Here is a 13,744-nt window from a genome sequence, read left to right as displayed (position 1 = left end):
TGCATGATCTGATTTACTACAGAAGCGTGGAGGCAGATGAACGCGAGGAGATGCGAGTTTGAGTGACTGCTGCCTGCGTGCTAAAGCTGCAATACCAGGAAAAAGTATGAGATGTATGGCCTAGCGTACGCCATGACAAACGGAAATTCACCATTGCGCTGGTCAGGGAAGAAGAAACAGTCACAAATCAAAATAATGTCATTACCATATATCATCACAAAAAAAAACTTTCAGCTGGTCGGGACTCACTGATTCTGCGAAGAAAGTTAACGATAGGCTCCTCATCCAGGATGATCGGTAGCTTAAGAGAGGGGAAAGAACGATGGCGCATAACTCTGGTTAATGGACTACATTTCAGGTAGGGGTTTATGGCAATTATATATAAATACTTCGTGCACGATGCTTATATAGAGAGGATAAATTAAACCAACCAAGCATTAGGAAAGATTAAAACAAGCAACAATTTGTAAAAGTCCATTTTATTACACAATTTTCTTTACTCTAATCCTAAAAATTCTCGTTCTAATGCGGCTCCCATCATATTCCAATCTCCATCATCTTCCGCGCCTACACCATTATCGCTATGATCGGAATCAGATCCTAGTTCCAAATCTGAAGGCAAACCTTCTCCTGAAAATATACAGCAATGAGCATAAAATTAGCGGGAATGAAAAATGAATTCGAACAGTTTTTATAGAATAAAATCTTCATTTAAATCTTAGTATAAAAATAAAAACCAATTTTCAGCGCGCAGCGCTAAAACATCAATATAAAACCAGATTGTTTTTATATGCAAGAGCACAGCTGGCAACCAGAAAGCAATTAATATAACAAACAGATTTAGCTTATAACAGTAAGCTAACACGCGTTATACTAATAGCAAGCCCAATCGCAACCGTTTTTCAGACGTAACACCATATGCGCATTATATGGAGTGAATTTTCGACCAGTGTCGCTAGAAACCTTTTCCAGATGGAGCGAAAATTATATATTAGCTGCTTAATATTTCTTATACACTTAGTAGGATTCTTCTCGAATGTTCACTGGGACCTAGGGGAAACGTGAAGCTAAGCGATAACCAACCCCCAAGCCAACCTCTGACTATCGCGACAATGACGACTTAGTAGACAAAATGGTTAAGATATGGCCGCGAACGATGTACAGGGTGCGGCAGCATAACTTCCTTTGTTAAAATGCGCGCCACTCAGTTAGTTGATGTCATAGCGGAGCGCTAGTGGTCTCGTTCAAGAGGGGATACTGTAAAGTTTTGTCCCGACACGGTTCAGTCGCCATCATGCGTTGGAATAGTGAGAAGCGTGCCTTTGCCGTTGAGGTTTACTTTTCAAGCGGATGTTCGGTTATTGCAACACAGCGTGCATTTCGGAATCGCTTTAATTTAGCCCCGTTGGCTCCCGTCCCAGACCGCAAATCAATTGTTACATGGGTCACTACATTCAGACAAACGGCAAGTGCGACAAAAGGAAGAACTGGAGTCCCTCGGCCCGTTAGATCACCTGAGAACATTGAAGCAGTGAGAGCGTCAATGTTGCGATCGCCACAGTGTTCTGGCTGTTTTGAGGGAACACTTTCCAGAGCGCCTTATCTCAATTAGAGGGGATTTGGAATGGCCGGCACGCTCTCCCGATCTGTCCCCTTGTGATTTTTTTCTATGGGGCTTTTTGAAATCCCGTGTTTATGTGAACCGTCCAAGAACCCTACAAGATTTGAAGACCAACATCCAAGAACAAATTGCCAACATAACACCTGCTATGCTAACAAGAGTCATGACAAACGCCAGAAATCGGTTTACGCAATGTATGGAGAATGGGGGACGTCACCTAACAGATTTGATCTTCAAAACAATGTAAATAAAAACTTTAGACATGTACCTACATTATAAAAAATAAATAAATATTTTCCGATGCATACAATAGTTTTTATTGAGTTTTGAAAAAAGGAAGTTATGCTGCCGCACCCTGTACTTTGGGCATCTAACAACCCGCTGCGTCAAGTAGCCATATCTCGATAAAAGGGAGATCTGACGAGATCAATGAAGAACCTGAGACTAAATTTAAATTCTTCAAATATTCAATTTACAACTAATCAAATTGAAATTCAATCTTTAACTTCTGTCGATACTCCTGATGTGTGGCTCAAATTGGGGCATTCAGAAAACAACGCTTCCAACATGTACCAACGGAGGGTAGGGATAAACAAAAGCTGCAGTGGTCTGCTAACTATCCAAACTCATCATCCCAAACGGCAGCAAAAAAGGTTCGCCTGGCAGACTACGGTCAAGATTTTTGAAGCCACCAGATGGAACTTATAAGACGGCATCAGTCCATAAAGTTACGATAGTGGGCAACATAAACAGCTTAGGAAAAAATTCATCTTAGCTACATCATCGGAAGGTGTCAAATTTTACTTCAGGTCAGTAGATATATACCGTCAAATGTTACGGTTAAACTTACCTACTCAAACGTCACGCATTGAACCATGCGTGGGAGGGTGCGCAACTAACCCCATCACTCTGCAAGTACTTTCACTGACTTCCAGAGAAGGAGCGAGGTGTTAACGTCCTGAAATAACGTTCTGTCCAAAACAATCTCAAAACCACCTGGATGCTGCTAGGCAGCACACCAGAAGAAAAAACTGACGATCAAACTAACCATAAAAAGTCAACAGGAAGATAAGGAGATTCTTTCGTGCTCTGCTGCTTCCCTCTATGACGCCGAATAGGTCCCTTGTAGAATGTTTCTAATAGTAATTTAACGCCCATAGCTTACAGTTTTTGGAAAAACGGATTCACTTCAAAATAATTCGCACTCATGTCGTGTTTGCGGTTATATATAAATGGAGCCATTACATTACGCTGCTCCCAGGGCAGAGGTGAGGCCGCGTCTGATGAGTTGCCTCTGCCCTGGACGAAACCGTCAGTCAACTTTTTTAATAGACTTGGGTATTTAATCCAAAAAAGAGAGGTCCGTAGACCACAGGAGTGGAAGTAAGTTGCTTCCCAAGTGGTCCGCTCCGTCATCAAGTAAATGCAAACTCAGATCTCCCTGCATCCTCAAAAAAAGATACGGAGATTCTTTGGTACTTCGCGGCTTCCCTCTATGACGCCGACGGGGTCCTTTGTGGAACATTTCTAATAGTTAAGTTAACGCCCATAGCTTATAGTTATTAAGAAAACTCTAAAATCAACACGCGGGGATCCAAAGTGCTATATCTGGTAGGAAAAGGCCTTCAGATCGTCAACTTTATAATGAACCATCTTTGGTCAATGTAGCAAGGTGAGTTAGTCATCGACATCATGGCACATTCTCTGGTGGCTGTTGTCGATGAGTAACAGTATGGAACAATGTTCCACTTTCAGACTCCAGTCGCATTGACTTCATAATAGGTAAGCACGTTAAGTCCATTGCTGAGATCATAAATGTAATCCAAATTATCACTAGCAGCAAGTTTTTGAAAAAAGCTGCCCCTTCAATATGTCAAAGAAGGTGGAAACATCATGGTGGGATAAAACAGGAGAAATGCGATGGCATTCCTCAATTCAGTTTTGGATATCAAGCCAACTGAAGAATGAAACTAGTAACAAAGAAGTTTTCGAAAGTTCTGAAGAAGAACAGAAGAAAAAAAACCCTGAAAAAATAACTAGTTCGAAGTAATCTTGCAATTAAAGCGTATCATAGTCGAAGAACATAGCCAGCATTTGAGAGAACTACGTTCACCTGGGAAGCAGTGAAAAAACGGCAAACCATCTACTTGAAGGACACTTCTCAGGTAGAATTTAAAAACACTCAGAGACTGCACTGCGATATGCAACATAATCCCCTCGAGCGGGTTGAATCCACATTTAGCTCTTTTTCACGGTACACATCTACAACCTAGATAACCAGAAGATAAAAATGGCCATGTCTCGATAGAGTAGTCTTCATCATTGAAGAAATTGAGGATCATGAGTGTTTTCGGAAGATTTAGCCCTTCGGAAAAACAACTTGCATATTCCAGGCAGAGACATACACTTTTTTATTGGCAGCAGAAGAATGAATGTCTGTATCAAATCTGGCGGGTCACACCAACCCAATTAGTTTCGACAAGCAGCGATTCAGCAGTAAATGGTAACGTCAGGTCGAGTCAGTTGGTATGGATTTGTTACCAGTTATTGTTGTAAGCTGGCCCTAAAACCTAGTGAGATGGTGGTGCTCTGGTAAGTACTCCTCTCCATCTTGCTCCAATGTACTTTCGTAGTCTGGAAAATTAAGTGGTAGCAGACGCGAATCCGGTGTTGGATTATTACTGACGCGTTTTCTTCACTTGGGAGCTGGTTTCTGATAGGATTCCGGTTCAGATTAAAGAGCATCACGAGTGTACAGTACTATGTACCAAGTTAGATTTTCGACATAGTGGAGAACGAAGCTTCCTAAAGGTGACATTGTGATGATGATCAGAATGCCAAAGTAGGCTCTGACAACACCTAGCTCGGACGTGTGATTGGGAAACATGGTCTTGACCGCAACGACAATGGTGGGAGGCGTGTAAATTTCTGCAACTTTCACCGCCTCGTCATTGTTCGAGCGCAAAGCTTGCCATAAGGGCAGTTAAGTTTCAACTGAACGATACCATACGAGCAATCGATCAACAGTGGAGGGGGTCAGGATGTGATCCTTGCATCCTTGTGTGTTGCGTTCACCACTTCTCATAGGGTGGGAGAGTTGCGACCCCACCTTGCATCAGCCAGCTGTCGCTTGACAATGGGAGAGATATCTTGCTCATCGGATGGCAAATACACTGAGTGACCCGATAACGATAATATCGATGATTATGTTGCCATCAAAAATGCTCTTTTCTCTGCTAATGCGCAGGTCGTTGACCACGTCCCGAAGAGGCGTCCTAAGATCTGGCTAACTGCGGAATTGTGGAAACGGATCGATAATTGAAGGCTCTATTGACCTTTGCGAGGAGAGCATGATGCATGAAATCCCGAGTTATTCAATGTATTTTGGGCCAAACGGAACAAAAGGGAATAGGTTTTTACTTTGAGCGAGAGAAACGCAAGCTGTCGACAATCGTAATGATTTGAGAAGTATATACCGCATCACGAAAAAACTTGCATTTCGTCGCAAACTTTTCAACGGTCCTGTGAGCAGCTGGAGAATTGGAAGGAACACTTCAACACGGTTCTTAGCTGTATCACATGCTGTGAAGTTTTGCCACTTGTAGATGAAATGACTAGTCACCGAAGAGAAATCATCTCGGCCATCAATGTACTCAAACGGAGTAAAGCCGCCAGGCTCGACCATCGTCCCGAAGAGTTATTTATCGCTGCGCCTGCATTTCCTGCAGATTTGTAAATTTCTAGTTTTCATTTCTCCTTCAACATAATAACGCTAGTGAGATTTTTAACGAAACACTGCTCCCTCAATTACCACACGAGGAAAATCAAATTGGTGTTGCCCGCCATATTTAGCCAATGTGGGGAAGAGAGCTTTTCATTTCACATACAACTCCCCAGATAATAATAATAATCGTTGGCGCAACAATCCATGTTGGATCAGGGCCTTGAAGTGTGTTAGAGCACTTCATTCAAGACCGTAACGGTACACTAGGAGGCAATGTGGTCAGCATTGCGCTCGCCCGAGATTATTACCCTGATTTGACTCAGGTACTCATTCACAGCTGAGTCGACTGGTATCCGACGTCAAATCACGATACAAATTCCACTGCCACCAGTGAGATTTGAACCGCGACCTTCCGTACGACAGCCTTGCGCTCTAACCACTCAGCTATCCGGATACAACTCCCCAGATACCTCAGACGAAAGATTCTTTCTTTGTGAAACATTCTCATATTAGCGAAACCCTGCGAGACTTGCGGGTAAGATATTGTCTTCATGGACGTATCAGGGATAGTATAATCACAATAGGACTAATCATCAACCGTTAAAATAATTTACAGCTTTGTCGTATATACAAGGAAACAAAAGAGTGCAACGTATTGCTTCGTATTCGCGTTCAATGTCTGACAAGCTCGATTTTGCTTGGATATAAAATTGCTGACCTTTTCGGTTTTCCGATATCTATCTATTCTTGTGCCATAGTAAATCGACTAAAGTGAACTATTAACGGTAAATATAACAGAGTTTCTAGTCCCAAGACCTTGTGCATAAACAATGAAACCCGCACTCACCCCTTCGAAATTTCACGCTGGGCGATTCATCCTCATCGTCCTCTGTCGAATTTTGTTCATTTTCAGTCGGCTTTTCTCCAGCCATCACAAACAAACTGTTCTCCTTTCGAGAAAAGAAATTTCTCTGTCTTTCCTCTTTCTCCTCCTCACGTTTCCGTTTCCGAAGGTTCTTGTCAAGCGGGGGAAATTCTAAAAGTAAAAATGTCTTTGCAAATCCTCGTCACATTAAATTGATGGGATTTCCAACCTATATTTGCGTGTTCGTCTTCACTGGACGATTCCGATTCGAAAAACTGATTGAACTCTTGATTCATCGCCGCTAGGTCGGCGTTGGAGAAACTCAGTAGCGGATTGATCGTGTCTATGAACTTTGGTTCAATGCTGTTCTCCTCGGGACTAGTTTCTAGCTTTTCGTTGTAATTGACAATGTGTTCGGGACTGTGACAATGAGGTGGCGGTTGTCGCATTTTGCTAGGCTTCTGGGGATCTAACGGAAAAAGTCGCTCGTTCACATGCTCCCACCGCTCCGCACAGCACCACAGCCAATCGGGCGTAACTATGTGAATATTACGATTCTTTCTGGCTGCGTTCACTTTGAAAGTTCCGGCCGTTGCAGCCACGAGGTGCGTAGCTTCGTCAGTTATGTGCTGATGCACATTAGCACCCAGACTCCGGGCAATCATGAATGCACGACTTTGTTCTAATTTCATGTTGTTCGGTACAAGACCCGAGAAAACGAGCGTCTTGCCGCGAAGTACTTCCGCTCTCAGTCTTGGAATTAAAGCTTTCAGGTCTGGAATCTCTTTGCTCTCATCGTAAACGCTGTAGAAGTTTTCATGTATGTTCTTGAGGATTGTCTCTAAGTAGAGTAGGTAGTCGTCTGGGTCGTCTATTTTTACAAGGCCTCCCTCGATTCGCGGCCGAACAGTCTCATCGTCGGATTTGCTTACGTTTTCTGTTTTTTTGTCGGTTTCATCGTCTTCCTTTGTTTCCGATTTTTCTGAACTGCATGAATTGGATTCGCCTGATTGCGACTCTGATTTTTCTTCCTTTGAACAGGACTCTTTTGTTTCTTCTTCGCCCGGTTCGCTTTTACTTTTATTGACCTCAGTCGCATTATTTTCGGGGGAAACAAAATCTGCAAAGAACAAAGAAATTGAATGAGAAATAAATTTAGTGGCAATGATAACAGTCTACAAACCTTTGAAATCGACTCCACTGCCGTCCAGCTCATGCTTTGCCACTTCAGGTGGCGCGTTGATGTCCCCTGTGTGCTGGAAAAAATGATATGGCTTCACCTGGATTAAATTGGGGGCCATGTTCCAAACATCTTCCCGATCGTCAATAATGCACACCATGGAGTCACCGCATGGAAATAAAGCCCTGGAAAGATGCAGAATTGAGAGATCACCCGAGCATATTTGCCGTCCTTACTTCAAGTTGTCAGTTTTGCTGGTGATGTTGAAACATTCGTCCCTTGATAAGATTCGATGGGAGAACAGTTTCCCGTCCTTGTCCAGGAGCTGTGCTATCGTGTGCGCGTAATTTCTCGCGCCAAAGGTACAGATGTGAAGTTCATATAGCGAAGATATTTTAGTAAGAAACTCGTCGGTCCCAGGTCGGAGTTTAGTGTGGTACCATGGTGAGCTAGGACCGTAGAGCTGGAAGTGGTGTATGCCGCCTATATTCGCAGGGACATTGTCATTCGTTGTATGAATGAGCGTTTGATCCAAATCTACGAGCAACACCAGCTTCCTCTCTTCAAGCAAACGTTTGGTATCTGCTCTGCCTAATTCCTGAGCCAACTTCTGTGTTACCTTCAACTCCGGGACAGAGTGTACCATTGGCACAGATGCCTCCGTTTGCATGCCCTGAAAAACGAATATGATTCACACTTGAAGCGAAAACAAATGAAAAATGTTACATTTTCGTTACGTCGCAAATCCGCGCCACAATCGGCACACATGTCCTTTATCACAGTCGTGTGGATGCATGCCGATAGCTCCAGGATCGGAGAACTAGAACAGCCAAAGAAAAATCGATTAGTTGAAAAAAGCGGGAAGCGCGAATTACCGACCCCTTCTCCACTACTGCACCATCCGCAAACAAACATTTCTTCACGACTCCGCAGCTATTTGACTTCAGCTTCTTCGCCTCCTTCGACTCGGACCCACATTCCTCATACAATAGGATCACTTGTAAGTTGGTCACCGAGTGTCCCTCTTTCACGCGCCACTTTATTATTTTGATTTTCTCCTCGGCGGGACTGAGCACGACGTTCTTATCAACCATCTTTTTGACAAATCCCCGTTCACCTGTCAAAAGTGCCTTGGAGCGCGACGAATATAAAACAAGAAAGAGACGATAAACTGCAAGAGAAGAAAACAAAATTGGAGGAATGTGGAAATGGTTAGCAAAGCATTGCCAACACAAACCAATGTGGATTATGCGTTGAATGGAGTGCCCGAGATCTTTAAAGGAAATGTGCACGTTTTGAAAGCAACCCGACCTGGGACACTTCCGCATTCCAATTGGAATAGTTCCGGATCAACGTCACTAAATGCAATGAAATAGTGCATGTTCTATCTATATTTTTGTCGACAACTGACCATCTTAAAGCTTTATTTGATCAAAATTCTATTCAAGGGCACATGATATTTCATCTTCAAACTCAGGCAGTTTTACTTAAAATATTCGAAATTATTATTAACCCTTGTGTTACCACCCAAAAAATCCTTGTTTCCTTCCCGGGTACACAGATTTATAAGTAAGGCTGTACTGTAACTCAAAATAAGTTCATATATTAGGCAGATATTGACTAAGGTATGCTTCACGAAGGTATTTAATTATTATTTATTTTATTTATTTAATGAGAACAATACACAGAAAACAAATTCCTTATTACATATGCCCTCAGAGGGAGGATTTTACGCTCAAAACTAGAGAAGGAAATAGAGTCAAAGGACCCAAGCTGTAGGGAGTTGTAGGACCGGCATAGCCTCGAAGATCGGAGAGTGGAAGCAAATCTCGAGCTCCGCAAAGGGTACAGCAAAAATGTCTGCACTAAGTGTGTTATGAGATGAGGTGATACGGAAAGTAATATTCGAGTTGGTGGAGCAGTCCATCAAACAATTGCAGACTTTGAAAAGAGTACACATATCAAGTTAGATACGGCGTTGCCGCAGGGAAGGGAGATTGTGCGAGATGTGCGAAGTCGTGACGGATAATCAAACCGTGGTAGGTTCTTTTTGTAAAAGAGGGTTCGGGTGAATTTGCATTGTACAACTTCAAGAGCGCGGCAGTCACGAATGCGGAAGGGAGACCAGACTACACAACAATATTCAAGGATGTTTCTGACAAGGGAATTGAAGAGTGTTAAGGAGGGCTGGATTGAGGTAAAGTCGGAGGAGGAACGTAGGATAAAACCAGATATTTTGGAAGCTCAATTGATGATGTCAACGAAGTGGGAATCGAAACGAAGTTTGTCGTCGAATATTAAACCCAGGTCTTTGAAGGAGGTCAATAATGAAAGGGGTTGTCCACTGAGAGAATGGGAAAAGGATGGTGGGGAGGGTTTAAGGGAATAACACATCCAGTGCCATTTGTTGACATTCAGTGTTAGCTTGTTGACCGAACACCAACGGACTAAATTATCAAGGTTGGACTGTAAGAGAGCACAATCTAACGGAAACGAAACAGAGGCAATTTAAGGTCGCCTGTGTAAAACAAATACGGGCAGGTGAGGATGGAGGCGAGCTCATTGATAAAAAACAGGAAGAGTAGGGGGCCAAGTATAGAGCCTTGGGGAACACCAGAGGAAGGAGAGAAGGAACGAGATGAATAACCATGAAAAGAAACTTTGCAGGAACGGTATGAGAGATAGGAGGAAAGCCAAGAGAGGAGAATGTTATAGTCAACGGTATCAAAAACTTTGGAGAAATAGGCATAATTAGCATGTACCTCCAGTTGCGAATTCAAGCATTTAGCAATCACGTTGATAAACACCAGAAGGTTTGAAGCCGTAGATATATGTTTCACGAAACCATGCTGCTCTTTGACAATGAGGTGACCGAAGTGCGCGGTCAACCAGTCGTTGATGTATCTTTCGAGGGTTTTGGAACAAAAGGAGAGAAAGGAAATGGGGCAGTAGTTCAGAGCAAGTGAAGAGTCTCGGCTCTTGAGGATAGGGATGATAAGGGCCTCTTTCCAAAGACGGGGAAAGTAGCATTTATCTAGACTTTTGTTGTCGACTCAGGGGGAAGAAAATGTGTTTTCTACAGTTAAAGAGGAAAAGGTTAGGAAGCGCATCGGGGCTAGGTCCGACATTTGGGTCAAGATTACCAATGAGGAACTCAACTAAGGAAGGCGTAAGGAGAAGAATGACCAGAGATTCGGAGCAGTCTACAGCTTTGAGAGGTATAGAAGGTGGAGGGCTCGAGGGAGAAAACACTGAAGAGAAGTAAGTGCAGAGAAGGTCGCAAGATTGTTGTGGAGAGTTGGCAGTGGAGTCATCGAAACTGATAGAGGATTCAGAATAATCTGAATAAAATAATGTGTAGTGACTTTTGTATTATATTATTGAATAGCAAATAGTGGTATGTAATGTAAATCAGGTAGAATACCCAGTGTACCTTCTTAATTTACGTAAGGCCAGGTTCCTTGAATTGAAAAGATATGCAAAAAGGAAGGCCTATTCTTTGATATCTGAGAAATATTCTGGAACAATTTTGGAGCAAATTTATACATTCAGGAGGCAGTTTAGTTTAGTATGTCTCGTTCACTCCAAGAAGAAAAATACAAGCGCAGCTATTACTAGCCCAGCTCGGACATTTCCATTTTTTTATCGGTATTTTTATGTGTTCATGTATTGTAAATATCATCCAACATTCTTTTGTAAAAATAAATAAGGCTTTTGGCGCATTTTATAAGCAAAACAATAGAAAAGGTGGCAAGAACTGAATTTTTAAGGTAACAAATCATCATCATCAACGGCGCAACAACCGGTATCCGGTCTAGGCCTGCCTTAATAAGGAACTCCAGACATTCCGGTTTTGCCCCGAGGTCCACCAATTCGATATCCCTAAAAGCTGTCTGGCGTCCTCACCTACGCCATCGCTCCATTTCAGGCAGGGTCTTCCTGGTCTTCTTTTTCTACCATAGATCATCCTCATCCATACGGATTAAGTGACCCCCCACCGCAACCTGTTGAGCCGGATTTTATCCACAACCAGGCTGTCGTGGTATCGCTCATAGATTTCGTCGTTATGTAGACTACGAAATCGTCCATCCTCATGTAAAGGGCCAAGAATTCTTCGTAGGATTCTTCTCTCGAACGCGGTCAAGAGTTCGTAGTTTTTTTTGCTAATAACCCAAGTCTCCGAGGAATACATAAGGACTGCCAAGATCATCGTCTTGTTTAGTAAGAGCTTTGACCCTATGGTGAGATGTTTCGAGTGAAACAGTTTTTGTAAGCTGAAATAAGCTCTGTTGTCAGCCAACAACCGTGCGCGGATTTCATCGTCATAGCTGTTATCGGTTGTTATTTTCGACCCTAGGTAGGGGAAATTTTCAACGGTCTCAAAGTTGTAGTCTCCTATCTCCATTGTTTTCGTTTGACCAGTGCGATTCGATGTTGTTCGTTCTTTTGGTTTTAGCGCTGACGTTGCCACCATGTACTTCGTCTTGACTTTATTAATGTGCAGCCCAAGATCTCGCGCCGCTTCGGATGAAAGTAGACTGTATATCTCGGGTTGTTCTTCCCATGATGTCGATATCGTCAGCGTAGGCCAGTAGTTGGGTGGACTTGAAGAGGATGGTGCCTCTCGCATGTGCATCGGCATCGCGAATCACTTTCTCCAGGGCCAGGTTGAAGAGAAGGTCCTTTTTTTCAGCTTTTGTCCCATTCAGTGATAGATAAGAGCGTTTTGCTCGGTCATAGTCCTTGTGTGGATGGAGTCGAGGGGCTCTCAAAGCTATCAATCAAACAACTTTTTGGTCGTTTGCTATCGACTTCGATGTTCAAACCAATTCTAGCAAAAGATTTCCAGCCAACGATAATTAAATGCCCATACCATCGAAGATGCCCCTCTCACAATTTTTGCTGTTCATTGTCTTATAGCTAAGCCAATACTCCAAACTATAGGGGGCGACAGTGCGGACGACACTGTGGGAAATTTTAGATTTAAGATGTTCGTTGATATGTCGATTACAAAGAATGCCAGTTCGTTACAACACCCAAGTGATGTGTGAAGCAATGTTACAACGTAGTTCACCATTGGCTGATGGCATTAATTCGACATATTTAAAGCTCTCAGTTCTCGGCAATGATGGTGGAGCTTCATGGTATTTATCCATTAATAACCGTATAGCATGTACTGCGCCAGTCATTCCTCAGTTATAGTCGAATAAGTAGACGCAGACTATTTTTCTCAAGAGTACATACCGAAAGTTTCTATTCTGAAGAAATCACATTTATGTATTTGGGTGAAAAGAAAATTTATGTATTCATAAAATAAGTTCACGTGATTTATCCAAAAAATGTACATGATTTATGCAAAGTAAAAAATGTCCATGCTTTTAAGTTGATTGAAAATATCCTCCTCTTTAGGAATAGTATGCTCATCGATAAACATGCAGGAATCGAAAATAGGCTTGTCATTCCCTGTTATCGTCAGTTTATCGTTTGCTTTTCCATCGAAATGCCTTATTGATATCCATTCAGAATAACCTGACTTCTTACAAAAATGGGGAGTTCGTTGACTAGCACATACGAAATTTCTACAACCTTGGAGAAGACGGATAATGTTCTTAGTTTCAAGTGGAGAGCTGCGGTTGCCCATCGAGTTTTCTACTCTAGACGTTTACTAGTAGCAAAGAAGCATCAGGTTGATATGCTCCTCCTGCTAAAGTTCTCTTTACAACATAAGGTCAAGCTTTTGTATTGTCCTCTCAATGTGACGTTCATGGATACTCGTCACAGGCAATGAATCTTATACACGCCAATACTTGGAAAATTATTTGTTGGTTTTGTAGAGTTTGGCTCTCGATTCGATCAGTTGCAACGTTTTCTGATTCACTATTATGCATCGAGTATTGTATTGGCTTCTATTTCAAGAAGGGAGCCCACGATTTGGATAATAATCAAGCCTCTGCTTACTTTTCCGCATCTGATGGTTTCGCTGATCACGTCGTGGACGTTTGCTAGGTATTAACCCAAGTCCATTTTCACCACTGATTTTTCAGGTTCTCAAGTTTAATAGCTCAAGCAGTGCACTGTTATTTTTTCAGTGATTTACAATTTTCAATTCAATTCTTCCATTACTATTAGCTGCAACCACTGCACGTGCTGTTCTTCGTTCGCACTTCACAGAGAGTTCTGCATGGTCCTCGCAAGTAATTCGTTGTGCCAGTCTTAATACCTCAATTTATGGTTGCATGTTCCCCTGAAGGTACCAGGTTTCTTTGCGATGACCTCGTCACACATCTCCTATGAACCAAGTCGATACAGAAGTTGTTCAATCAGTCCAAAAATTAGGATATTGGCACATAAAGC

The 13,744-nt window shown here is 42.5% G+C and overlaps 1 protein-coding gene across 1 annotated transcript; it reads right to left on the bottom strand.

The window, feature by feature from the left end:
- Positions 1–461: 461 nt before the first annotated feature.
- LOC119646417 (RNA polymerase II subunit A C-terminal domain phosphatase) lies at positions 462–8,763 on the bottom strand. Its single transcript, XM_038046863.1, has 8 exons — positions 8,628–8,763; positions 8,270–8,561; positions 8,117–8,210; positions 7,627–8,063; positions 7,394–7,575; positions 6,440–7,330; positions 6,193–6,381; positions 462–630 (listed from the first exon to the last, which is right to left on the bottom strand). Exons 1-8 carry the CDS (start codon positions 8,716–8,718, stop codon positions 497–499), a joined length of 2,310 nt encoding a protein of 769 aa, XP_037902791.1. The 5' UTR covers positions 8,719–8,763; the 3' UTR covers positions 462–496.
- Positions 8,764–13,744: the final 4,981 nt, after the last annotated feature.

Source organism: Hermetia illucens, chromosome 1, assembly GCF_905115235.1.
Source record: "Hermetia illucens chromosome 1, iHerIll2.2.curated.20191125, whole genome shotgun sequence".
In the NCBI taxonomy this organism is placed as follows: domain Eukaryota; kingdom Metazoa; phylum Arthropoda; class Insecta; order Diptera; family Stratiomyidae; genus Hermetia; species Hermetia illucens.
Note: the sequence above shows the minus strand (reverse complement) of the source record. Positions and strands in the feature narration are given on the sequence as shown.